Here is a 26,695-nt window from a genome sequence, read left to right as displayed (position 1 = left end):
GTGCTCCTCACCACTCGAGCGCCTGACGATATTCTCCAGGAAAGTGTTTTGCGGTGCCACCAGCCCTCTCTTTCCGCCGTGCATCGTGCGGCTGTGTGTGTCGCGCTGCTCTCGTCAGGTGGGCACTCTCTGAGCGTGGAGTCTCTGCCGGCGGAGCGGGGAGGCTCATGGTAACGTCGCGCTCTGGCTGCCGGGAGCTTCTGCGTGCCACCCGCGCGCTCTGGGCTCAAAGCTACAAGTCGGTGGGCACGGGGAGCTCCCCGCGCATGCGCAACTGAGCCGACGCGCACAGGCAGGCGCTGGGGATCTCCAACACCAAGCGCGTTATATGCGCAAGGGCGCACAACAACCCCTCTGCACAGAAAAACAAAGATTAGCTCTTAAGCCATGATAATACCTGACATTAGCGCAAAAGGTATCATACAGATTAAAACGTCAAGAAGTCTAATTTCTGTAATAGTAGCTATTGGTGAGATGAGAGGGTAGATGGCACAAAAACTGTATTTCAGTGCGTATGAGATTTTGAGTCAAATGTCCAATTACACAGTTCTTTAGCAGTTGTTTTAAATGTTGGTTTTTAAACATAGAATCCTCTTAAGGCAAGCCACTGCAAGTGAATTGGGTAAAAATTAACTAAGCTAATAGTTATCGCCGTACCCAGTTAATTGATTACAATGATAATTGCAAAATTTTTTTGGCTATTACAAGTTTTCTAAGATGTTAGGTTTAAATATGCAAATTAGGCATTATTTAATGAAATATGCGCTAATTTGCATACATTTCTAGTACAACAATGTAAACACTAAATGAAGTCAGTTTCAAAATTATTTTTGACATATTAGTCAAATGTGTTTACAGAGGGAATTTTGGGTTTCTCATTTTTGAACAGACAGAAAACAATATATTTTCACAATTTTTGGGGTACCAAAATGTAAAGTTTGGTGTGTGTGTGTGTAAGTGCTACTGAAGTGGTGATTTATGACTCAGTGTAGGAGAAAAAACTCATTTTGAGAAAACCACCTTTAAAAATATATTGTAATTGAAATCTATTGACACAAATAGATAAAGTGCTATAAAAGAAACACTTAACAGTGTCTTTTGGATGTTTTCTTTCCACTAGTCCACTAGAAAAAACACTTTATGAAAAACCAAAAAGCCCAAAATCTCAATCTTGACAGGTGCATGAAAAAAACAGCGTTTTTGCCTGCAGAAATGCGAAAGTAATTTGTACTAATACTTACATATAGCCTATGTACTGTGCCTTTAAGCTACCAAAATGCACCCTTTAGGGATAAATAAGATACAAAGGTGTACCGTTTGAAAGGGTATCATCCCAGTGACAGCTTTTTTTGGAGAGTTTAAAGGGGTCATATGATGCGATTTCAATTTTTCCTTTCTCTTTGGACTGTTACGAGCTCTTGGTGCATAAAGAAGATCTGTAAAGTTGCAAAGACTAAAGTCTCAAATCCAAAGAGATATTCTTTATAAAAGTTAAGAGTCAACCACGCCTACCTAAAACGGCTCGTTCTAACACGCCCCCACGTCTACGTCACGATGTGGGAAGATTTGCATAACACCGCCCAAATGTTCACCAAAGAAAGGCGGCGTAACCTTTATTCTCGCTGTAGTATTGTTGCTGCCGCCATGTCGTGAAGATGCTGTGTTTCGTTGTGAAACCAGAAGAGGACGATATCCGCTTCGTCATGCCTAGAGCTGATCCGTGCAGGTCGCTGAGGAAATACATAAACTTCGCGAAAGCGAAACTACTTTGTTTGGCCTTCCAAAAGAGGACACGATATTTAAAGCGAGTTTTTTGGGCAGTGTAGAGTAGGGCTTGTTGTTTGTCTTTTCTCCGATCACAAATGCAGACATGGTTTTATGTTTACGCGGCGCGATGCGTAAAAAGACAGTATAAGTCATTATAATCCGTAATTATGTCCCCACTGGATGCAACAAATGCCTCGTTTATAATGGGTTTTAATGTTTTTGTCTCGTCGCTCCGGCCGTACAGGGCGTCACAGTATGGTAGGGGCATAACATTTCCGTCGCACGCTTGAGGTATTCGGCCAATCACAATGCACTGGATAGCTGGCCAATCAGAGCACACCTCGCTTTTCAGACCGATGAGCTTTGTAAAAATCGACGCGTTTCAGAAAGGCGGGGCATAGAGGAGAAACAATGATGTACAGTATGTGGAAAATAATGTGTTTTTTTTTACCTTAAACCACATAAACACATTTCATTACACCAAATAATGTTCTTTTTAGCAACATCATATGACCCCTTTAAGAGAGTCGACTATTGAAAAAAATCTGTATTCACTTATCTGTATTCAAAGGACAAAATTAGCCTATGTCTGGTCAAGGCAAGTTGTCACATTTTATAGGGGTTCATTCATTCACCATTTATATATTTTACCCTTTACATTTGTGCTAATTCATAAATTGTTTTGTTTCACAAGTGTTTTAAGACAGTTCACAGTTTCCCATTGTGAAAACATGGCTCAAATAATGGTTGAAATATTCAATGGCATTTTTTAATAGCCAAGGTTTTCAGGTTAGTGTTTATATAAAAAACATTTAGACACTTTAAAAAATAAACTTACCTTGAGAAATAATTATTGGAATAAAGTGGGACATCTTGCCCCAGTCTCACCTTTATAGAAAAAAAATACATTTAGAAGTTTTACAGATTAAATATAAAGAGATGTAATTATAGCACAGCATGTCCAAAATGAAACTTATTGACAGTTAATGTAGATTTGATTTTAACGGAAAGCAAAAGGAACATATAGTAGAGCAGGTTATTCAGCAATATTCAGTGGGATTAAATTACCATTTATTTAATGAATAAACCTTTACCTTTGGTCCCCTGAATGCTTGAATATTTAGATCCTTGTCCCAAGGCCTATGCAGGACAATGTTCCTAGTTGTACTTTCCTTAAAAAACAGCCATGTTAAGATCCATTTGTACACAGGTTTACGCAACAGATGACAGCATGCACAAAAATCCACCAAAATCTGGATAGAGTCTTCTTTATGCACCAAGAGCTTGTAACACTCCAAAGAGAAAGGAAAAATTGAAATCGCATCATATGACCCCTTTAAGACCCCACATATCTGCTTCAGTGCTGTCAGCTTGTGCCTGCCCTTTACTTTCTATGAAGCTTTAATCACTGAAGGCTCTCGCTCTGATGGGTCCCTCACAGAAACACCTGTTCTGCCCTCAGCCACCTGCCAACAAAAGACATGATGAATGGAGTGACAAAGAAGAGATTCATACTGAGTGAGTCTACATCAACATATTCAACATATTTAGTTTAAAAAAAAAAAGCAATCTGTTAAAAGCAATCAGCTTTGAGGTCTAATAGTAACATGATAGTAATATCTCAGATACAAGACTGATCAGAAATGGGGACGGTGTAGTTTGGCATTGCATAATCCACACTTTGGCACTGCAGGGGTGCAACAGCAGTCACCAGGCTAATTGCAGTTTTTTAACTCGTAAAGATGCCCAGGTCAATTACCAAACCACAGGGTTTCCTGCCTACACGCAGAAGCACATGCAAAACCTCCTTTTCTGACATTCTGGTGAATAGGGCACTTATATGGTTACATGAGCAACATAACAGCATGTTATTAGGGGAAATCTCACAAAAACATGTCCAGGCTCATGTTTTGCTTTTATAAAAAAGAAAGAAATAAGAATTAATATGTTGTACGCAAACATTTATTTTTTTATTGTAATAAATGTATAATATTTGTATATTATTAAATATACAAATCTAGTTTTAAAAAAGCTTGTACACAAAAATTTGCAAAAACATGATTTACAATTATATTAAATGTAAAGATGCATTACAGTAATACCAGCTGGGGCCCTAAATTTGAATGAAAAGAATGTCATACTGCAAACATTTTAATGGTTCAAAAGCAGAGTTTATTTTCTTTATGCTAAATATAGATTATATTTGTATAAAGAAAATTAAGTCTATTTTAGGACCATTAAGATTTTTTGCATTTTTAACGGTTTTCGTGCCACTTAAGCATATTAATTATATATTATATTAATATTAATTCAGTACTGGAATACTGGAAATCATGTTGTCCAGACAGACTGATTATATTAATGAAAAAAGTTATAATATGTATAATATATAAATGTAATAGAAATAGCAGTTGAGGCCCTAAATTTGCTTCATTTTCATGAAAAACATGGCACAATTCATAAAATGTTATAGTCCAAATGAATGTTTTATTTTTATCATGCTAAATATAATTTCTATTTCCCCCCACTGATTTCGGCGAGAAAAATGGTCTGGATATGTTATCGAGAGACTGTGACAAATTCACCAAGTTCATATCCTAATATACTGCACAGCAAAGAACAGAATGCACAGGAGAAGGTTCAAGAACTCTGAGAGCCGTCAACATTTATTCAATCACTCACACTCACCAGCCGGTCGCACACTTTGTCTTTGCAGTTAGAACATCATGTGAGACATAAAGTACAGATATTAATGACAGAGACAGAAATAAAACAAACACATAAGAAACAGGGATGAAAGACTGGGGTGGGGAGTGGTGAAGCGCAAGGACATACAATCATCCCAGTTGGGAACTTTAAAGGAGGCCAAAACTCATTCCTCAAGACATTATCTGATTATTACAGCTCTGTTGGTTCTTTAATGAGTAACACAGTTTAGGCTTGACAGCATGAACCTCAAGTGATCGATATATTCCCAGATGTTTAATAATTCAAGTTTCACTGTAAATGTCACAGACACAGATCACAGCGTTGTGACCTCACTCTACCTCCAGAGACGGCGACACGCTGTGTGATTGCAGATATACACACATTTAATTACACAAAGTCATATACACACACTCTCTACTGTATTCACTCACATGTTTGCTTAATCTCTCAATCTCACTCACACTCTCTCACACACACACACACACACACAAAGACCCTGGCAAGTCTTCATTTCTCGGCATCCATTGTGACTGTTAATTAGCCCGTAAGCATATCTCAGTCTTTTTTTTTGTCTCCCTCTTTCTCTCTGTGATGCCCATATACAGTCAGATATCAAAGGTTCTTCCTAATAAGAATCCGTTTGAACCTCACTAAAAATATCCTGTCGATAAGTCAGTAACTTCTGAATCTGAAAGCCCTAAGCAACTGTGACAGGGTCAGAGAACGAATGATAACTTCACAGACATAGATTTTCCTTTGTCGTTACACCATTAGCGGTCTCTGTAGCATTGCCAGACTTCCCTTAGAGGGCTGAATTACAGTAATGGCCTTTCCATTAAGTGAGCTAGATATATTAGAGTCAACATACCCATTTTACTTCTGTATTGTGACATACTTCAAAGCAAAATTGGATATTCAACGAAAAAATATGTAGGGTGGGACTTGATTTTATCCATCAGGATTTGATTAGAAAATGAAAAGTAGGCGTCCCATACCAGAATGGAACAAAACATGAATGTGAGTTTGCAGTGAATTTGTGAAGGACTACCAACTTTTAAACCACATAGAGGCTAAAGATTAACACTGTATAATTTCTTTTTCAAATACATTGTTATTCACTTTGATATCCTTAATCTTTATTACCTTTATCTATGTTGCAGAACCAAACTACTATTCGAGCAGAACTAATAGTGTGAGTTTAGTACAAAACTACTGTTTCTGAATAATGGACAATGAGGGAGTTTGAAACTTGTTGGCATTAATTTTGCAGATCTGTTTGTTGCCACCAGTGACACAGAAATTACATGCTTCATCATTAAATATTGCACGATATAAAAAAAAAAGAAAAAAAACTGCCGTAGCATTCGCTGTTGGTTAACATTAGGAATAACCCATGTGGCCCAGGCAATGTTAGCTGAAAAGGAGACATTTAAGAGGAGGAGCAAATTCTATTTTGGTATATTTAAAAAAAAAAAAAAAAAGAATTTAACTACTGCAGGAGTGTAGAAAAGCTGCATTATTTACAACAGTAGCATTCGCTGTTGGTACAACCTACAACCCATACGGCCCAAGTCTGTCAGCTGAACAGGAGACAATTAACAGGTGGAGCAAGCTCCATCTGGGTACATTTTGATTAAAAATTAATTAATTACAAATTTAAATACTGCACAATATTCGCAGTATTTCGACTCAGGCAACGTTAGCTGAAAAGGAGACATTTAAGAGGAGAAGCAAGTTCCATCTTAGTACACTGTGATTAAAAAAAAAATTTAGTAACAGCTTGAATTCAAATTGGATTTTCAAAACAATAACAGTTCCAAATATGGACATATTGTGTAACCCTGAGTGCTAATAAAACAGATATAAACGTTCTTCTTTCAGATAGGTTTTCTTCCTTCATCAGAGTGGTCAGGTGAGAAGTTTGCCTCATGGTTCACTAACAATCAAACGTGTGGCCAGTACAGTTCACAAAACACGGCTCGAGTGAACCACAGCACAACTCCAGCATCTGAAACTGACAGACATAGGCTACTGGCCTATTCCCAGCAGGGAATGAAATGAGAAATAACAGGTAGCAATCAAAGAGAAGAAGTGAAGATTTCCAAATGCAGCAGCATGGCTTTTCACAGCACGATTCAAATTTGTCTTTTAATGCGTGTTAAACTTCAGATTTAGGTATGCCTCTATATTTAAGCACATCATCAACAGCAGTATGTCCCAGAACTGGCTTCACCTGGTGTAAGTGCTGTCACTCAAAGCAATAGTCTTCCTGGAACCAATAAGATTGGACGCCATACTCCTATACTAAGTTGTAATATTTGTCCCCTGAAGTCACAGGGTCCATGAATCGGTTTGTACGCACTCAGATAAATACACGTCGTGCTGCTGTCGGTGATGTCGAGCACAAACCTGATCTCTTTTGTCTTCATGCTCGGGCTAATTACAGCTCTGCCCACGATTTCTGTCCACGTTCTCAGATTCAGAGCCATATACACATTTGAGAACAAGTCCCTTTTGCAAGAGCTCTCCTGGAAATATAAAAACAATATGTTCATTAGCACTATAAGCAGAAAGAATATGCACTACATCAATGACAAGAACCATTGAATGAAGCTATTTATAATTTACAGTAGTTCAACTTCAAGACGATCTACATATACACTACTTTTCAAATGTTTGGAGTTGGTAAGATTTTTTTTTTTAATGTTCTTAAAAGAAATCTTCTTACCAAGGCCGTCTTTATTTGATCAAAAATACAGTAAAAGCAGTAACTTTTTTTTGTTCTTTTTAATGTATTATAAAATTTTGATGGCAAAGCTGAATTTTCAGCAACCATTACTCCAGTTGTCACATGATCCTTAAAATTCATTTTTTTTATATTAATTAATTTTTTTCAGGAATATTTGATGAATAAAAAGCTCAAAAGAACAACATTTAACTCAAAACTTTTGATTCATAGTGTAATGTTATATAGGCTATATTTCAGTTAGTACAAAGTAGTTTTGCTTTCACAAAGAAACACACAGCGCCTTGGTGTCCCTGTTACAGTGTAATTATACATTTAAGTACTGAGTAATATTAATTAACTACATGTACTTACTATATGGTTAGGGTTATGATCAGGGTTTGGTTTACAGTTATTGGCATGTAATTATGCTTAATTTATTGTTATTATAATAGTAAGTACACGTAACAAGGACACCGTAAAATAAAGTGTTACCATTTTTTCCAATAGTAATAATATTTCACAATATTACTGTTTTTACTACATACATATAGAAGTAGGAGATGGATAAATTAGCCAGAACATAATTAATTTTCAGTGGTTCACATTTGGCCTCATATTTGGTTTGACCAGCACAGTTGTGCAGGAGCTTCTATCAGATTTGCATTTTCTAATGTTTAAAATGCCTTCCCCAAAGTGAATGATGTTTTACCAGGTTTCTTCCTGGGTGAAATCACAACCCCACACACATCCTTTTTGAGCACTGAGAAAAATTGAGCAACTGTCGAGCTAATGAAAAATATATTTAGTAACGTCGCTACTTGTTGCCTAGCTAGTACTACTATATAGCTACACTTATATGGAGTATAGCCTAATGCACCACCGTAAAGATGGGCAAAAAGAGAGTGAGAGAGAGAGAAAGAGAAAGAGAAAGAGGAAGTAGAGCTCATGAGAGAAAGGGATCTTGATGCGATGTGACTCATTGACATTCTGTCAGGCCCTCATTAAATTAGTTAAAACACTCCTGCAGTATCCAGGGCTGAAATGTGTTTAATTGTCTCAAATGCTCCCTAATTACAATGATCCAACCTCACAGGCACAGAAGTTCAGCAGTTCAAATCATTTTTTACTGTTATTCGGCTCATTATAGTCCAAGTGTGAGGAAGAGAAGAGATACAGTTCCCCATCAGACAGCCAGAATGCACAGGTGATGATAATACTGTAGCAGCTGCCTATAATGCTGCCACAGGAAACAGAAAATAAACAGTTCATATTTAACATTTCAGTGACAAGCCATGGTTTATCTTCTGTTTGTGTTCATGCAGTGTTATTAAAGAGATAGTTCAGTCGATTTTTTTTGTTCTTACTCATTTACTCACCCCCAGGTAGTCCCATCCTGTATTTTCTTTCTTCTGTCAAAAGTCTGTCAAAAGTCTATCTACACAAAATTAGCAGAATAGTGTTTTTTTGTTTGCTTTGCATCAGATATTGTGTACTATATTATAGCACAGCTGGAAAGCTGTGTCGACTGCTAAGTATCCAGAACCAGAACTATTCATTTAATAATTGGGATTTTGTATCTTTCTGAAGTCCTGTCTCTTCAACAATTATAGTTACATCAGTAAAATCAAGACAAGGATAAAACAGTGCTCTTAATCAGTATAATCCATTCAATCTCCAAATGTCTGTGTCAAAATGTCTCATGGCACCATGGCACTGGTGCATTTTAACTCCACTGAAACACTTTGATATGTCAGAGAGTTTTAGATCCAGCTCACTAAACATCTTCAGAAGACATTAAGACTGATTAAATATTCAGAAACTAATGGAGAGAGAGATGGAGAAGCGAACATAGAAGAGCAGCATGTGTTTATATGGGAGAAAGTGAGAGAGACTTCGATCTCAAGTTCATTGCAACACATTAATAATGCATATAATAAACCAATATAAACATGTCAAGTAACCTGCCATAATTCAGCACTAAGGTCTGAAGATGATGCAAGGATGTGTTATTTAGTTAAGAATCTTGTGTGAGCGTTTCAGTGACAGACAGGAATGGACTGGGACCATCACAACCTATGAATATAACAAACTACCTGTTTAACCAGTTCAACTGGTGCCCAAAAATGGGTCCAGGTCTGTTTTGATCGCAAAAAGCATGGAAAAAAAGCACCAAATCAGAATATAAAAATTATTTCTGAAGAATCATGTTACAATTATTACTTTTTTCGGTTACACTTTATTTTAAAGGGGTCAGATGATGTTGCTAAAATGAACATTATTTTGTGTATTTGGAGTGATGAAATGTGTTTATGCGGTTTAAGGTTAAAAAAACATTATTTTCCACATACTGTACATTATTGTTTCTCCTCTATGCCCCGCCTTTCTGAAACGCGTCGATTTTTACAAAGCTCATCAGTCTGAAAAGCAAGGTGTGATTGCTGATCTGATTGGACAGCTATCCAGTGTGTTGTGATTGGCCGAATACCTCAAGCGTGTGACGGAAAGGTCATGCCCCTACCATACTGTGATGCCTTGTCGCGTAAACATAAAACCATGTCTGCATTTGTGATCGGAGAAATGACAAACAAGCGCTACTCTACACTGCTCAAAACTCGCATTTGAATCGTCAGTGGCAAATTCTTTATATATAAAAAACGTACTTACAGTCTGTGAGTTAGAACAGCCAGCATTGTAGTCTACTCTACCAGGTTCAGGAAACAGTCCTCCATAAAATGCGCTGCACACATCTGAATATTTGGGTTGAACTGTTCTGGAACAGTGTTGTAAATACAACTTAACCACTGATTTCTCGCTGCAGCAAAAATACTACAGCGAGAATCAAAGTTACGCCTTCTTTCTTTGCGTGAACATTTGGGCGGCATTATGCAAATCTTCCCACATCGTGACATAGACATGTGGGGGCGTGTTAGAACGAGCCGTTTTAGGTAGGTGTGGTTGACTCTTAACTTTTATAAAGAATATCTCTTTGGATTTGAGACTTTAGTCTTTGCAACTTTACAGATCTTCTTTATGCACCAAGAGCTTGTAACAGTCCAAAGAGAAAGGAACAATTGAAATCGCATCATATGACCCCTTTAAAGTGTCCCTGTTACAGTGTAATTATACATTTAAGTACTGAGTAATATTAATTAACTACATGTACTTACTATATGGTTAGGGTTATGATCAGGGTTTGGTTTACAGTTATTGGCATGTAATTATGCTTAATTTATTGTTATTATAATAGTAAGTACATGTAACAAGGACACCTTAAAATAAGGTTACCATTTTTTCCAATAGTAATAATATTTCACAATATTACTGTTTTTACTACATACATATAGAATTAGGAGATGGATAAATTAGCCAGAACATAATTAATTTTCAGTGGTTCAGATTTGGCCTCATATTTGGTTTGACCAGCACAGTTGTGCAGGAGCTTCTATCAGAGTTGCATTTTCTAATGTTTAAAATGCCTTCCCCAAAGTGAATGATGTTTTACCAGGTTTCTTCCTGGGAGAAATCACAACCCCACACACATCCTCATCACCACGAAGATTGCACAAGTCTAATGAAGGGGAGATGAGCTCAGGAGAGAGTAGGAAGACCGTCTTTGGTTTCGGCCAATAACAAGACAGATAATTAGGGATTGTCGACCGGATGCGCATTCACAAGTTTTCTCCAAGACTAGTCACGCAATGTTTCATCAGGTTAAAAAGAGTGCTATTTCACGACATGACATCACAACGGTGTTGTAAATCATCATTTGACTGAAGGTTTTGTTCTGCCACTGATCACAACAGAAAGCGAGCCATGCAGGGATAAAAGAGGAAAAAATAAAATAAAACATGAAAGAAAGAGGAGGGACAAGAAACAGTCTCAGTTAAAAAAGAAAAAAAAAAGACAGAGACAGAAAGAGAGAGACAGCGTGAATATGTGTGGGCTAGCGTTGTATTTTATTTTAGAAACAAGAGTGGGTGGATCTCACGGTGTACATCACCATATTTCATTCAGAAACAAACATTTTATAATAGCATGACCCTCATGAGAAACATGAGGCAACCTGAGAGAAAGAACTTGATCGGTTTTAGCATTAAAAATGATCTATAAACTATATTATATATAAAAGTTACATAGTACCTGACAGTCAGGTGTCATATCTTAAAGGTATAATTCGCCCAAAAATAAATAGTGTGTCGTCACCCTCATGCTATTCCAAACCTTAATGCATTTCACACACTAAATTATATTTTGAAGAATGTTGGCAACCAAACAGTTTCAGTTTCCACTGATTGCACTGCATTTTTGCTAGTGACATTAGTGTCAGCACATGATCTCTTCGAGATTTGTAAAACAGCGAAACAAGCCCTTTAACAAACCAAAAAACTAGCCAATGAGAAACGTGCTCTGCTTTAGAGGGTGTATATTTGAGAAAGGACATGGGATGGGGTGGTCTCCAGGCCATTATTTAATGTTATGTGACGTGAAAAGCCACATGTTTGTAATAAACAAATCCATCAAGACATTTTTAACTTCAAACATTGCTTCCTCTAGTAAAAAGCCGTCTTGTTTAATCAGAAGAAAAATATGCACCGATCAAGTCGTTTATAAGGGGAAAACAGTCCAAAACAGTTTTGGTGTGAACTGACAAGGGGATGGACGTTTTCACTGGAGGAAGCATTATTATGGATTATGGACCTGATTTTGGTTAGAAGTGATGGCTTAAAGATAAAATTATGGATTTTTTTTTTTACACTCAGCTTTTTGCTTCACAAGATGTTAATTGATGAACTTGAATCGTGTGGATTAATTATTTTGATGTTTTTAGCAGTTGTTTGGACTCTCATTCTGACGGCACCCATTCACTGCACAGGATACATTGGTGAGAAAGTGATGTAATGCTAAATTTCACCAAATCTATTCTCATAATGAAACATCTACATCTTGGATGGGCTGAGGGTGAGTAAATTTTCAGCAAAAAAATAGTTTTGGGTGAACTATTAATTTAATGAAGAAAGCAAAAACAAAAAAAAACCTTACTCACCTGTTAAGGGACAAAACTGTGATTTTACCATAAATTTGGACATATTCCAACATTGGTCCTGAAACAAAAGTAGTGTCGATCAGATTTTAGCATTAGTGGATTATTATTATTTGTTTGACAAGTTACTCTAGGATAATCAATAGATGCTGAACCAAGAATATGTCCTACCTGGGAATATCAGTCACTGAAGGGACGTTGCTCTCTTGGTGCAAACTCTGTTGACCTTTAGGACATTCAAATAAGGCAAACACTCAAAAAAGCAATAACTGTATGTTATTGTTCCGAATATGAGATCATTCTTGATGGTGTCCCAGTCTCCATGACAGACTAACTGTGGCGCATCTTACACAATCACTGGGATAAAACCTAAAAACAGACTGTAAAATGGGTGAATTTATAAGAAAAGGCAATTTCACACTTGAGAAACAAGAACTGTGTGACATTTGTGACCTGAATATAATCCAATTATCACAGGCCTAAATTTTAAAATCACTTTCAACCAGATTTAAAGTGCATGGATATAAAGTAAGATCCTAAAATGCATGGGTTTGATTACACATTAAATGTAAAAAACAAAAGTAAAACAAATCATGCAAGTCTTATTTAATTTGTAAGATCCTTAAAATCTAAGCATCAATATTCCAATAGCAATACACTCTTTAAACACACATTACCAATATTATTTGGAATACATGCTTCCTTAATCAGCTACGCAAATAATTTTCTGATTCAGATTCTGAAAGACTTTGCCAACCTCATGTTACTCTTTATATCTTTTTTTCCCTCCGGAATAGTCTCTTAAATTCACAGGGCTCTAGACAGCTCTCAGGGTTAGTAAATATTTTAAAATGACCTTAATCGAGTCCCAGATAACTTTTGCTATAAGGATCTAAAACACTCCATGGCCCAAGGTTACATAACTAGTGAATTTGAGTAAACCAGAAAAATGTATGCAATCTGCACTTTTCTGGCTATGGAGGAAAAATGAACTAGTTCATACAATGACAAATAAATCATGACAATCATTTTACTCATCCATCATATTGACTGTGACTAAATGTAGTGAGAAATTACTGAATTTAGTGAACGAGTATTTTTAAATTCTAAAAAACACACATTCTCATCCAGTCTAAACTGGCTTGATGGTCTTAGCTGGTTTACACTGGTCTCCCAGACTGAGTTGTTGTTCACAGTATAGCTTGTTAATATGCCGTTACCATGCCCAAAACCGTTTAAAACCAGAAAACAGGCTCAGGCTGGGAGATCAACTAAAGTCAGAGAGGTTTAAACTTCTTTTTTTCTTTAACAGAGATATAATCAATGAAAAGGAGTTACGAGTAAAAGTAGGAGTTACCTTGGAAGCTCCCCTTCTCCCAATTATTAAGACTGACAAAGATTTTGCTGCATTTTAAACTGGTTTACTTAAACATTTAAAAGAGTCCATTAGTGGGTCAATGCAGATGTTAAGGAGAGAGGGAATGCATTCTTCTGAACTTAGCGGTGATGTGCCCCGACCATGACTGGAAGACCCACCATTATAATCACTGGAGGAAATTTGACTTTTAGAGGAGAGAAAAAAATCCACAGAAAGAAATCACAGGTTTGGGACAACATAAGGGTGAAATAACATTCATTTCTGGATGAAGTCTCTCTTTAAGAACATTTATTTTTTCAAAAAAGTACTGCTATTCTTGTTTCCAAGGGTGATGTTAATTAAAGCAAGCAGTCACCCAAGTATGCCCTTACTTCCTATCCCCCTTCCTCCCCCCTCCAAGTATGATCTGACAGGTTAATGCTCAAACTGAAAGAATAAAGCCTGCATATGTCTTAAGTACATATATACCTGCCAATTTCAGAGCAGCTCTGAATCCTTAACCCCTCGGGAAAAATCCTGCCAGATCCTGCAAGCTCACACTTTAACATGCAAACCATTAGGAAAAACAAGATCGACCTGCATCTAAAGACTACATGCGCAAAGGTTGAGTAGAGTTTAAGATGCACACCCAATGTTTTCCACAAAAGCAAAAGTATTGTTAACTGGTTTGAAATTTTTTTAATGTTGAGTTCTGCTGCACTCTTGTGGAAGAATTTGGTACTTGCGAGTAGAGGGCTGAATTTACACACACACAAACTACACATTGTCCTATAAACAATTAGTCAATCACACTTAAAGTAATAGGTCAGCTGAAAAAGAACACACTCTTATTTATTCACCCTCTAGTCATTCCAAATCCAAGCTATGCAGTGTTTTACCCTGCAGAAAACTTTTTGAAGAACTGTTACAAAGATTTTGCAACAAAATGGTATTCATAGTGGCCAGGCGTCTAAAAACAAAAACAAGAGTAATGACAAATTGTTCTGTTCTCACAGGAGTTAACCAAATAATTGACTTGTGGTTGAGTGTGTAAAGAACTATTCAGACTGATTCAAATAGGAGTTCACTAATAATTCATGAGTGTTTTTGATTAATTCATTAGACCAGATCATGAGTCATTCATGACAGTTTGTGATGAGAAGTATGACTCATTGTCAAGGTTGCCAAACAGTAGCAGTTTGAGTTGAACTTACTTGTTGGTTAAGTAAGTAACGAATCATTCTTACTGATTCAAACCGATAACAAACGAGTTCACCAATGAATCTTGAATCTTTTTGAACAATTAATTATAAGAACTGGTTTACAAAAGCCATTCGTTATGCTTAGTAAGACTCGTTGCGATTGCCATTCTGATTCAGTTCAGTTTGGGAACCAATTGTTGTTTGTGAAGCCGATTCACTGAAACTTAAAAGAATAGATCAATTAACAGAACCAAAGGCCATGAAAATTATTCAGTTTTAGTACTTTAGAAAACAAATCTGAACCATTTCATGATTTTCAGCTGCAATAATGCCCAAGTTTTCACATGGCTTTGGTGCCCAATACAGATACCTCTCCTACAGATACACTTTCATCCGCTCACACACGCCACAAATAAGGCAAATGTGCATTTCATCTTTATCACAAAACAGGTTTAATTTAATATCTCTTTATTTTTTTAAAATAATTAAACATTTGTATTTATCCGACCCTTTTTAACTTTTGTAATCGTTTGATTTCTGGGGCTTTCTAAAGCACAGGTTCAATTCTGACAAAGTTTACCACAGCATCAGTCCTCCACAATCCCCCTCTCACTCCCCCCAAATCAGCAACTAAGTAAAAAAAAGGAAGAGAGAACTAATTCCACTTGGTCAGAAGAAAAAAAAAAAAACTATTCCTGACAAAAAAATAAAATAAACCCAAAACAAATTAGAAGTGAAACCCAAGGAAGAAAGAAAAAACAAATCCCAAGAGGTTGTGTTCAATCTTTCCTCATCATATACTGGATTCTCCTAAATAAAAATACGCTAAAGGTTCTACTAGATACAGAGTATCAAAGTACTGCATTCAGATACAGTATACAGGTACTTAACACTGTAAGAAACTCCCTCACACACTCGAATGCAGAATGTGTGTGTGCACGTGCAGTTCGATTTCTCATGACAAGCATCTCCGGTTTTGCTGCTGGAATTCTGGACACCTGCTCCGAAGTGTGTGTGTGTGTGTCCCATTTACTGGTACCAGTACCGGACTGGTGCTAGAGTCCAAACGAGTGTACAGGGTGGCACATTTGGACAGAAAAAGAACGAAAAGGGGGGAAAACAAGAGCTGGTGTGTATTTATGACTTCCTCTTCTTTGCTGGTTACGTCTCCTCAAGACGTCTACAATCCAGACCCACTGCGTTTATCCAGATGTTAACGAATAAACAAAGGTCCAGGGTAGACTACTCTGCTTTCAGATATTCAGGACACACGGGTGGCGAATGTTGATCCAATTCAGAAACAGAAAGAGGAAAAGAAAAAGCGAGGAAGAGTAAGGTACATAGAGAAGGGGGCAGGTGAGGAAAGAGAGAGAGAATTGGGCTGGTGTTGTTCAGTAAGGATGGCCGAGGTATGTCAGATCAGTGGGATGAGATTCTCTGTTTGTTTGTTTGATTTTCTTAACAGCAGTCATTCATTTCAGTTCTACTGTCTGTTCAAAGTCCTTCCCCCTCCAGTACGGGTTTCTCTTGTTTTTTGCTTATTTTAATTTTTTTATTTCCTTTTCTAGTCACGTTCTTTTTCTGCATAATATTTTTAAGGGGGGAAAAAAAGATAAAATAAAGTTATTTACAGTGCTTTTGAAATAATGAGACTGACGAGGTGAATCTACGGTAAAGTAAGTCGCACAAATACAGAAAGGAAAAAAATGTGGCCAACGTTCCGAGCACGTGTTGGAGGCGTTGGGAAAAAGCGGTCCGGGAGAGGCGCGTCGTTAAGTGGGAATAATTCCGTCACTCTGGAGGCTTCTCTTTAACTCCAGATCCTCCAACCTCTTCCACAGCTCCTCTCTCTCCTTCTCTTTTTTCTTCTCTCTGAGGAATGACAGAATGAACAAAAAAGCAAATAAATATGAGGTATATTTAACACCGCATGCATAAGCAGCATAGAAGTGAAACAACTTCGTGTCACGAAAGTAATGAATACAACAAAAAAAAACAGCTCACCTCTGACGATCTGACTTGTAAGTGGATGTGAGTTCATCAAACAAAGTGCTGTTCATTTCCATGAAGGCCTTCAGAACATTATAGACTAAAGCTACTATGGCCCTGAAAGCAGAAAAAGAAAACGAATTAGAATTAAGCATGATTGGACAGGAAATGATGCTGCACAGTGAGGACAATGCTGTTGTGTATATCACATACAAATTAGGGCTGCACAATTAATCGAATTTCTAATCGCAATTACAATTATGGATGTCACAATTACGTAATCATTCAAAGCGGCAATTAATCGTTCAAAGTCCACTTATGTTATTCTGCTTGCTTAAGATGCGTTTTTTTTTCTTTCTACATGCTATCTAAAGGGGTTTCCCATTATTTTAATTTTAGTATAACATTATAATACCAATCACATTTTTACTTTTTTATAATTTAAAGAAGAAACCAATCCGATGTATATTTGACATTTGAGGCTTAATACTATTGAAAAGCACAAAGTTTTTCAGTTAGTGTTTTCAGCTTGCTTATTTTCATATAAAAATATGGCATGCAGTTGCATCAAACAATGGTATAAACATCATTCAATGTAAATTGTGATAATCGTAATTAATAAATCACAATTACAATTTCAAGGGAATAATCGACAATTATGATTTTTGTAATACAAATATACTAAATCTTTACATGGAGGCTGTGAAAGTACACTACTGTTCAAATGTTTGAGGTCAGTGATGTTTTTTAATGCTAATGCTCACCAAGGCTGATCACAAATACAGTAAAAATCAATTATTACAATTTAAATGGGTCTTATTATGCCATTTGACATTTTCAACTTCCTTTAATGTGTAATGTTGGTGTTTGTGCATGAAAAAGATCTGCAAAGTAACAAAGCACATGAACTCCCTCAAACGCTGACTGCTGTCCTGAGTTTTTTTCCAGAAATGTACACATCACAGTATCCCTCATTTAAATTATTCCCGCCAAAGGCAAATGCAAAAAAATAAAGAGGAGGCCTGGTTTGTGTGATGTTGCCATGACCAAGAGAAACTGTCCACATATCTAATTTACTGATACACATGCAATTTCTTTCCCAGCTGTTTACTTTCACATACATAAACTGTTTGTAAACTTTGTGTTTTTGACATAACCTTGTGTGTATTTGACAGTTAAATAAATGTAGAAAACGTATCCGTGTGGTGCGGCTGACACAGAACAGCATACGCTTTTTACGTTCAGTGGATACTCTCCAAAATGGCGCTACAGTGACGCAGAGGAGACGAATTGTTGAATAAAGTCATTATTTTGTATTCTTTGCATACAAAAAGTATTCTCGTAGCTTCATAAAATTTATGGTTGAACCCGATGTCACATGGATTATTTTACCGATCTCCTTGCTACGTTTCTGGACGTTGATCGTGTTACTTACATTGCTGTCTATGGGAGGGTCAGAGAGCTCTCAGAATGCATCAAAAATATCTTAATTTGTGTTATTACGGGTTGGGAATGAGATGAGGGTGAGTAATTAATGACAAAATTTTCATTTTGGGGTGGAGTAACCCTTTAAAGAGCCAACTCTCTGTGTACTCGTTTCATGTGTGTACGCTCAGAATAATAAAAAAAAAAAAAATTCTTAAAAGACAAAAAGACCGGACCCCAAACATTTGAACAATAGTGTATAAATTGGACTGAACAGTCACTGTTTTACACATAAAACCTGTTAAACTAACATAAAATTAACTACTCCATTAAAATAAACAAATCTGATCCGTACAAAAGTGTATATTGAATTATTTTTAATTTATACATTAAATTTGATCAAATTTGTATTTGTCTTCACAGATAAGTGTCCTGAGATAGATAGGAAATAAAAGAAAAAGCAATAAATGTGATTGGGACAAAAGAAGCCCTATTAAACTATTTTATAGGCTCAGAGATTGCAGTGGTGTTGTTAAATACATCAGAAGAGTGTAGGCTTGACTCACGGGTTCCAGTGTTCTTTGGAGATCCGGTACAGACTTGTGAACATTATAGGAAGAATCACATTAGAGTTCTCCTCAATCAGACTCATGATGTACTCATTATTCCAGTAGTACAGAGCTCTCTCAGCCACCTGGAACACATACACACAATTTGAACACTTTCTAAGTTCATAATAGGATGCATAATTTATTTGTATTGTCAATTGCTGCATGCATTTAAAAGCTGTTTCCTTTAAAATGCAAAACTGTGGTGAGAATCGGCCTGTCCTTCAAAACTCAGAAAAACTAAAAATTGTTTATTCTGGCTGCATAACTACAATTGGACCGGTTTAATTAAGTCTTGGACTAGAGTTGATTTGTGCAGACCTGAAAATGAGGGCTGGAGACACATCTGGAGATCTGTTTGAAGAGAGGCTCCTGGATCTTCACAAACTGCGTAGGCTCAATCACATCCAGAATCTCTTCCAACTCTCCTAGGAACATGACCTACACACACATCAATGCAGACAATCAGAGAAGCGTATATAGAACATCAGTGAATGCATCCTAAAGCGTCATCAACACTGCCCTGAAATCATGACTGATCAACCTCATGCTGTGAATTAGCTCTATTCAGGAGACCGCATCTATCTCACCTCTTTCTGACTGCAGGTTTTAGGCCAGAATTTCAGCAGACCTCTGATAACCTGTTAGAGGGAGAAAAAACAGGACTCTGATGAAATAAATGGACAAAAAGGAAAGTGATGATTAGTGGAAAAACTGCACTTACTGGTTCTGTTAATGCAGGGTCTTTCTCTAGGAACTGTACAATACAATATGCCAGCTGCAAAAACAACAGTAATGTCACTGACAGGATTAACACTGCAGGAAGTGAACACACACAGGACTCATCTGAATGTTTTCACACAAACGGGCAGTACCTGTGCATGGAAAAGTGAGAGGCTCCTGACGGTGTGAAGAGGAATCAAAACTTTCACCAGAAACTGTTTGTGCTCGGCCTTCAGTGGCAGAGCGAAGCCATTGATGATGCTGACAGGAGACAAACACAACTTTCACGAACAGCATTCTGGGATTGCTAAACCTTGAATTCATTGCTAAAGTCAGAACAATGCAAAACTCATCAGGGGCTTCCTGATAATATAATCATATTTCATGGAAACTATGGTATAAGCTCCAGTTCTGAGTTTTTAGAAGCAAGCACGTCAAAAGCTGCAGCGGATGATCTTCAGTGAATTTAATTGCAGTCTGCCGCTCACAAAATGCTTTCATCTGGCCAAGATCTGTAATATTGTATGGATATTGATACTATTTTTATTACGCTTTACAGCTCCTGTAGACTATATGCTTTTTCTGTATGGAAACTAATGCTTGTCACACAAAAACAAGAATGTGAATAAAAACTATTTTCAGAAGAAACTTCTCTTTAAGAATGGTTAGATGATCAAGAATAACTCATATCTTATGTAAAAGAAAATCCCAACTGTTAATTGCAATTATGTAATTATGTTAAGTGACTGAAATAATTTAAATAGCAAACTGTATGAATGGCGTGACTTTTTGTCTCAAGCGCAAACCCTGTCCTGAAGCCATTTCTAAAGATTTCATTGGTCATGTCAATGACAGTGCTAATTGTCTACACAACTCTGAGGAAAAATAAAAAAATTCAAACACTAAACCATAATTAGTGGAACATTCTAATAGATATAGTTGCTGTTTTTCCCGTTAAGCTCCATCCATGTTTTTTTACCTCGTAACCAATACAATCAGCTGCGAGCCTTCCCAAAATCTCCAACAATTCTGCGACTCCATTGAAGTGCTCAGTTTCATAAACAAAACTAAGAACAAGAGAGACAGCGATGAATGCTTTCGCTTTATTCGTGCATTTGCAAATATTATGTAAACTGTCATATCCCTCACCGTAGAAAAATATTATTAATTTGTTTTCGTATAAAAGCTCTTAGTCCCAGGAATTTTCCGTAGATTCTGTGTAAGACTGTCTTCAGGTAATCTCTCTCCCGTGGGTCCTCGCTGTCAAACAACTCCAGCAGCTGACAGGACAACAGATGGGCACAACACACAAAAAAGAAGGGGAAAAAAGATGATGAGCAAACAAACACTAGTGAAAAACGAAGGGATTGAGGGGATTTTTAAAAGAACATCCTCACCTGTAAGACAAATTTCTGGTCTATGTACTTTTTGGCAATGCTGGGTTGAAACTCCTGGCTCTCCAAAAAACGAATGAAGAACTCATATACCAGCTGAGAAGAGAAAAGAATGAGAGTTATTATTTCGAGGAGTTCTTTGAACTCAGCATGCATGCAAAGAAAGGTAAAAGGTCAAAGGTCATGGTTCAGTTGAGGTCACAGTCACAGGACACACTGCTACTGCCATCAGGGGTCGTTGCAATTATAACAGGTCGGGGGAAAAAAAGACAAGGATCACATGTCTGGGAATGTGGCTTTCATTATTGGACTCTTTTTAGATGAAGTAGACGAAAGCAGGGATTAATAACGAAACAAAAAAGACGTTTTACCAGGAAGATTCTCCTTGAGATATGCATCTCATTTCTAAAGGAGTCCTGGAAGCATACAGTGAGTACACACACACACACACACACACAGAGAGGGTCAGAGCGTGTGTACAAACCCTCAAAAATACACACACAGACAAACATGCTGAAACAAATAAAACAGACAGGAGCTCTACACAAGGAAAGAGGGACCAGAGTACACAACAATATTCTCAAGAACCTCTACTGCATACACACACACACACACTCACCTGTAAATGTGGCCACGAGGCCTCTAGAGTGGGTTCATCCTCCTCTGGGTCAAACTCATTACTTTCACTAGGCGGAAGAGTTCGGAATATATTATAGGACACCTGAAAAAAAAAAAAAAAGATGTAATCTAACCATAAAAATTGCTGAATCAAATATTACAGACCATTCAGTGACTGTCTGAAGACAAGCTTTCTTGAAATTTCAAGCTCTAATCAGATTTTATGCAACTTTATGCAACTTCTGGGAATCAGGGTGCACAGGTTTGTAATGTATCACTCAACCTGGCTGGAGCATGTGTATTTGTAAGCTGTTTTAGGTGAACATTATTTTCGATTTATTTTTGCATAAAATGCATGTTCATTTAATTTGAGCACTTTTGTGTATTGGTATGTCTCTTTAGCAATTATTAAATTGCATTGGGTATATCAGCAATTTATTATATTAGCCATCTTGATCATTAAATACTACCATATCAGTCAACCATAATTTAAAAAGCTATTCAGTGTTTCAAGGCACTTACTGTCTTTAAAATAATCCTAATTTACTGCTTTTGAACAGATGAAAAAATTCTGACAAAAGAATGAGTCTTTAAAACCATTTTCAGACACTAGAAAATCATCTGAATGAGCTATAAATTAATTCTGCTGCATGCCAGTCTATTACTGTGCTATCACTGATTTCAGATTTACATTACTGTTCAACGTTTGAGATTTTTTTTTTGTGAAAGACATTAATACTTTTATTTAGGAGGAATGCATTAAATTTATCAAAAGTGACATTAAAGCAATTTTTATTATTTGATTTTTTCCCGTTAATAGAAATGCCTATAAATAAAGTATTCAAAAAAATTTTTTAAAAAGTGACATTAAAGACATTTATAATGTTACAGAAGATTTCTGTATTAAATAAATACAATCTTTTGAACTTTGTTCATGGAAAATCCTTAAAAAAATTCACCAAGAAGGAAGGAAGAAAAAGAAAATTGATAAGAAATGCTTCTTGATCAGCAAATCAGCATATTAGAATGATTTCTGAAGGATCCTATGACACTGAAGACTGGAGTACAGGCTGCTGAAAATTCAGCTTTGCCATCACAGAAATAAAATTGCATTTTTAAAATACATTCAAACGTTTTTTAATTGTAATAATATTCCACAATATTACTGTTGCTAGTCAGAAGTCTGACTCTGAAAGGCTACACTGATTATTGAAAAAGAAATTCACATTATACCATTTAGAAAATGTATGAATCGTGCTGCCCACATTTAGTTGACTCTATATGCGTTTTCACTCACCATTTTGACGACCTCTGGGTAGGCCTGTTCTGTGAGGTATCCTCGGCTGACTGTGACATAATCGACGAGCTCATTGAGGGTTGAGCGCTTGTATTCTTTCATCTTCAGGTCTGACAGAGTGTCCATGAAATCAAACACAGCACAACACTGCTGAAGTTTCTTCAGGAACAACTCCGGCTGCTCCTGAGCAGAGACGTCTGTGCACAAACAAACACACACATCTGAGAAAAAGCTCAAAAATGCCCTGCTGAAACTTCACTTTGTGATGGGTGTGTTCACAATAGCACTTAAGTAGAAGGTTCAGGGTGTACTTCCATATATACAAACGCCATCTGACCAGCCTGAGAGAAAAACTAATAATGGGATTCATTTTAGAAGAGTGTAAAGTCAGTAAACACATGCCAAACAAGACAAAAGATCCCATATCTCGCTTAATAAACAGAGGAAAGATTTGAGGACGTAAAGATCACACTAGGTCATCAGACGTCACAACGGGCAGTTTTCCATTATCCAAGAACTGCAAAGGACTTGGATATGTAAACTAATCAGTGGGCAGCACAGGAAAGGGCAAGAAACCTAAACTTCCCAGAGTTCAAATTCAGAACTAATTTGCTGACTTAACTGCATACATGATGGTAGAACGCTGATTTAGAAGCAAATCTATGCTGTGGACCCACTAATTTGGTTCACCTAACAGATAGCCTTTAAACAATCACCATCATAATAGCAATGACAATAAAAACACCCAATGAAATTGTTTGAGGAGCAATTTCTGAGTTGATGTATCTCCTGTTGAACAGGTAGCTGGGGTTTGACAAAGGACTTTTAGAAAAAGCTTAGTTTTAACAACTCTTCACAGTTCAGTTTTAAATTCACAACCAAACTTAGCAAATTATACACTTTAAAAATAAATTTCAATCACTTTGGAACTAGGGCTGGGACAAAATATTGTCACGATTTTTCATGAAAAAATTATCAGATTAAAGGGTTAGCTCACCCAAAAATGAAAATTAGCCCATGTTTTACTCACCCTCAAGGCACATTTTAATATGGATGCGCTTTATTTGACTACTTTTGGACTGTTGCCAATATAAAGCTTGGAAGAGCAAGGAAAATTTTTAATATAATGTTTTTGTCTGAAAGACGAAAGTCATATACACCTAGGATGCCTTGAGGGTGCGTAAAACATGGACTAACTTTCATTTTTGGGAGAACTAACCCTTTAAAGGCGAGTGAAAACTTTCACGAGTGAAAGTTTTAGAAACCAGACATTGTAGTTTTAAACTACTCAGAACATGAAAATCACTTATCGATAATTATTGACATTTTTTATAACCTTTTTTAAAACAGAGCAATAGAAAAAAATGTTTACATTTAACCACTGTATTTTTAAATTAACTCAATTTATTGAGACAAACAACAAATATTTTTTTTATTTTAACAGTCAAAAAAAAAATTTAAAAATTAAACAAATATCTAATTTCTAATGTTTTACATGCAGATTAAATAGGTTAAACTTTTGGCTTGTCTCCCGAGGGCACAGGAGGGCGCAATGAGCAAAATAATGCAGCACATTAAATTGTCAACGCAAGGAAGTAACTGTCTATATAAAAAAAAAACGTGCATTACGTCTAAATGAACTCATATATATCAAATATAATTTCGTAAATTGCATAAACAATTATGAACAAAACAGCATCATGTATTTATGCATTGCTTAATACAAACAGCCGAATCGCCCATCACACAGATTGCCTTTAAAAACATATGAGACGCAGTGAAAAGGAAAAACCTCCACAAAAATGTGCGACGTTTTTCTAAAAGTTTAAACTGTTTTAACTTTGCATGGCTGTCTACATCTCTTGTGTGAGACGCGAGTGCAGCAGTCGTATTTGTCCGTCTAGAAAATGCGCTGAATATGCGTTGTGTGAATGGCTTGGTTTCGGTTTTAACCTAATCAAGATCTTCCCCGCATTGAGCTTCTATATTTCTCTAATATTTTGAATGAATAATGCAGCAACTGCGCGTCTCGTGGGCTAGACTAACAAAACATTAAACTACAACGTCACTTACATCATCATCACCGCATCTCGTGCTCCACTGATGACGCTCCCTGACGCACATCTAACATTGGATTGTACTATTTTTGCATTCAAATGCAAATGTTTATTTTAAATTCAACTAATATTCATTCTTTACTCACAAGCTCCTCATCACAGGCAGGCACAGCACTCATGTTCGTGTTTGTGTGTGCTGTCTGCGTCACTCATAGCACATACCTATATTGTGCACTATATCGAACATGTTTTATATCGTTACCGAAGAAGGTGTACCGTCGATAAATATCGATACCGTTTTATCGACCAGGCATTCTACATTTTTAATTATAAGATGATAACTGGACATAAATCACTAAATTTAACATGCAGTGCAATGGAGGTCAATGTATCATACAACTGTTTTAATCATACACTGTTGCATAATGCCTACTCACATACTAATTGTATAAAATTTGTATGCTGTACAGGCTGCAAGAAGCAGTCTCAGTTCTCAATGCAGTTCTGCAATTTAGATATCATGAAGTCTTTAACATAAATAAAGCAAATTACTTCTGCAAATGACGCACAAGGCTGCAATTCTAAACCGCTGTGATTCAGTATTACAGGTCACAACCCTCACGGAAAGATACAGAATCACAACATCCAAGGAATCCAACTCATCATATGAATCTATGACTATCCAGTTGCATTTAAACATGAACATCCAAAAGGTCAGAATACAAGACACAACAACACTGCTACAGTAGAGAACATGCAGATGAACATCTAGACAAAAGGCATCCATACCATTGCTTAAGTTAGACACACTCACAGTGACAGTCATTTTGGCTCAGGTGATTCAATCACGTGCGGTTATTTTCCATTTGTGTCCAGACTGATTTCGTGTTCCTGTCAGTTTAACAGTCCACATGGTTCTGAGGTATTAAGAGAAGCTTTAATAAGAGATCTGAAGCATAATAAACTAAACAGAAGGTCTGCAGCGAGGTCTTCTGAGACATTAAAGAGAAACAGATCTCCAAGGTGCAGTGGCACGTTCATATATGGTGATGGCTTGTGCCTCGTGCTGCTTCACAAACCTGGGTGGGGAAAACCCCACTTCAATGGAATGGTGGTCTTGGATTACTTTAAAGAAACTGTTTGTGTGTGGTTTTAAATGCACAGAGAGAGAGTACTGGTTACAAAGTTGTGTCCAATTACTTAGTGCATGTGCAAGAGTGTGTGCGTGAGTTGTTCCGACAGGTGGAACTAGCAGGTGACTTTCACAGAGCCAGAGACTGAGAAGGAAATGTACTGTATGCATTTAACGCAAACACACACACACACACACACACACACACACACAAGCAAAGACAGTTCCCTGAATCTAAAGAGAAGGCTTTTTTCACTTAGGCATGAAATCTCATGTATGCAGAGTTACAAAAAAGTTGACTTGGTTGTAGATATGCACAGATAATACAATAAGCTCAAATTTTCCTCACGTAATGGCTAGGGCTGTGTGATATGAACAAAAAAAAACCTATCGCGATTTCTTTGATCAATTTTGCGATTTCGATTTTCATCACGATTTTGACACACACAGACATGCTTTACAGTCATAAATGCATTCAGTGTGAATTTGAAACATATTTCCAAAAGAAAACCAATTAGAGCTTCATCAAAAAGCTATAACATGTGACATAAGGCAAAATAATCACTAAGTAAAGGTGTAACAAAATGTCTCTATGGCAGAAAAAAAAAAAATCCTGTGTCCAGGGATTTTTTTTTGCCATGCATTGGT

The 26,695-nt window shown here is 36.8% G+C and overlaps 2 protein-coding genes across 3 annotated transcripts in view; both read right to left on the bottom strand.

Annotated features, from left to right (window-relative positions):
* LOC107654906 (potassium voltage-gated channel subfamily H member 5-like) overlaps positions 1-187 on the bottom strand; it is a 37,279-nt gene extending 37,092 nt beyond the window's left edge. Inside the window, exon 1 of the mRNA XM_016442221.1 lies at positions 12-187. Within this exon, the coding sequence (XP_016297707.1) occupies positions 12-84 (73 nt within the window). The 5' untranslated portion in view covers positions 85-187. The remainder of the gene's footprint in view (positions 1-11) is intronic.
* An 8,242-nt stretch (positions 188-8,429) lies between these two features.
* The window catches only part of ppp2r5eb (protein phosphatase 2, regulatory subunit B', epsilon isoform b), a 34,843-nt gene continuing 16,577 nt past the window's right edge, over positions 8,430-26,695 (bottom strand). The window contains exons 3-14 of one of the 2 annotated variants that reach the window (XM_016442263.1): positions 22,859-23,055; positions 21,563-21,664; positions 20,947-21,039; positions 20,699-20,829; positions 20,557-20,616; positions 19,702-19,810; positions 19,551-19,604; positions 19,417-19,467; positions 19,148-19,267; positions 18,785-18,912; positions 16,809-16,910; positions 15,505-16,676 (exon numbers count right to left, since the gene is read on the bottom strand). In XM_016442263.1, coding sequence (XP_016297749.1) covers positions 16,577-16,676; positions 16,809-16,910; positions 18,785-18,912; positions 19,148-19,267; positions 19,417-19,467; positions 19,551-19,604; positions 19,702-19,810; positions 20,557-20,616; positions 20,699-20,829; positions 20,947-21,039; positions 21,563-21,664; positions 22,859-23,055 — 1,247 coding nt within the window. In that variant the 3' untranslated portion in view covers positions 15,505-16,576. Of the gene's footprint in view, positions 8,442-15,504; positions 16,677-16,808; positions 16,911-18,758; positions 18,913-19,147; positions 19,268-19,416; positions 19,468-19,550; positions 19,605-19,701; positions 19,811-20,556; positions 20,617-20,698; positions 20,830-20,946; positions 21,040-21,562; positions 21,665-22,858; positions 23,056-26,695 lie in introns of those variants that run through there. The other variant, XM_016442264.1, reaches the window with a different exon arrangement.

Source organism: Sinocyclocheilus anshuiensis, unplaced genomic scaffold, assembly GCF_001515605.1.
Source record: "Sinocyclocheilus anshuiensis isolate Anshui unplaced genomic scaffold, SAMN03320099.WGS_v1.1 scaffold487, whole genome shotgun sequence".
Taxonomy (NCBI): Eukaryota; Metazoa; Chordata; class Actinopteri; order Cypriniformes; family Cyprinidae; genus Sinocyclocheilus; species Sinocyclocheilus anshuiensis.
This window is presented reverse-complemented; position numbering and strand designations above follow the sequence as displayed.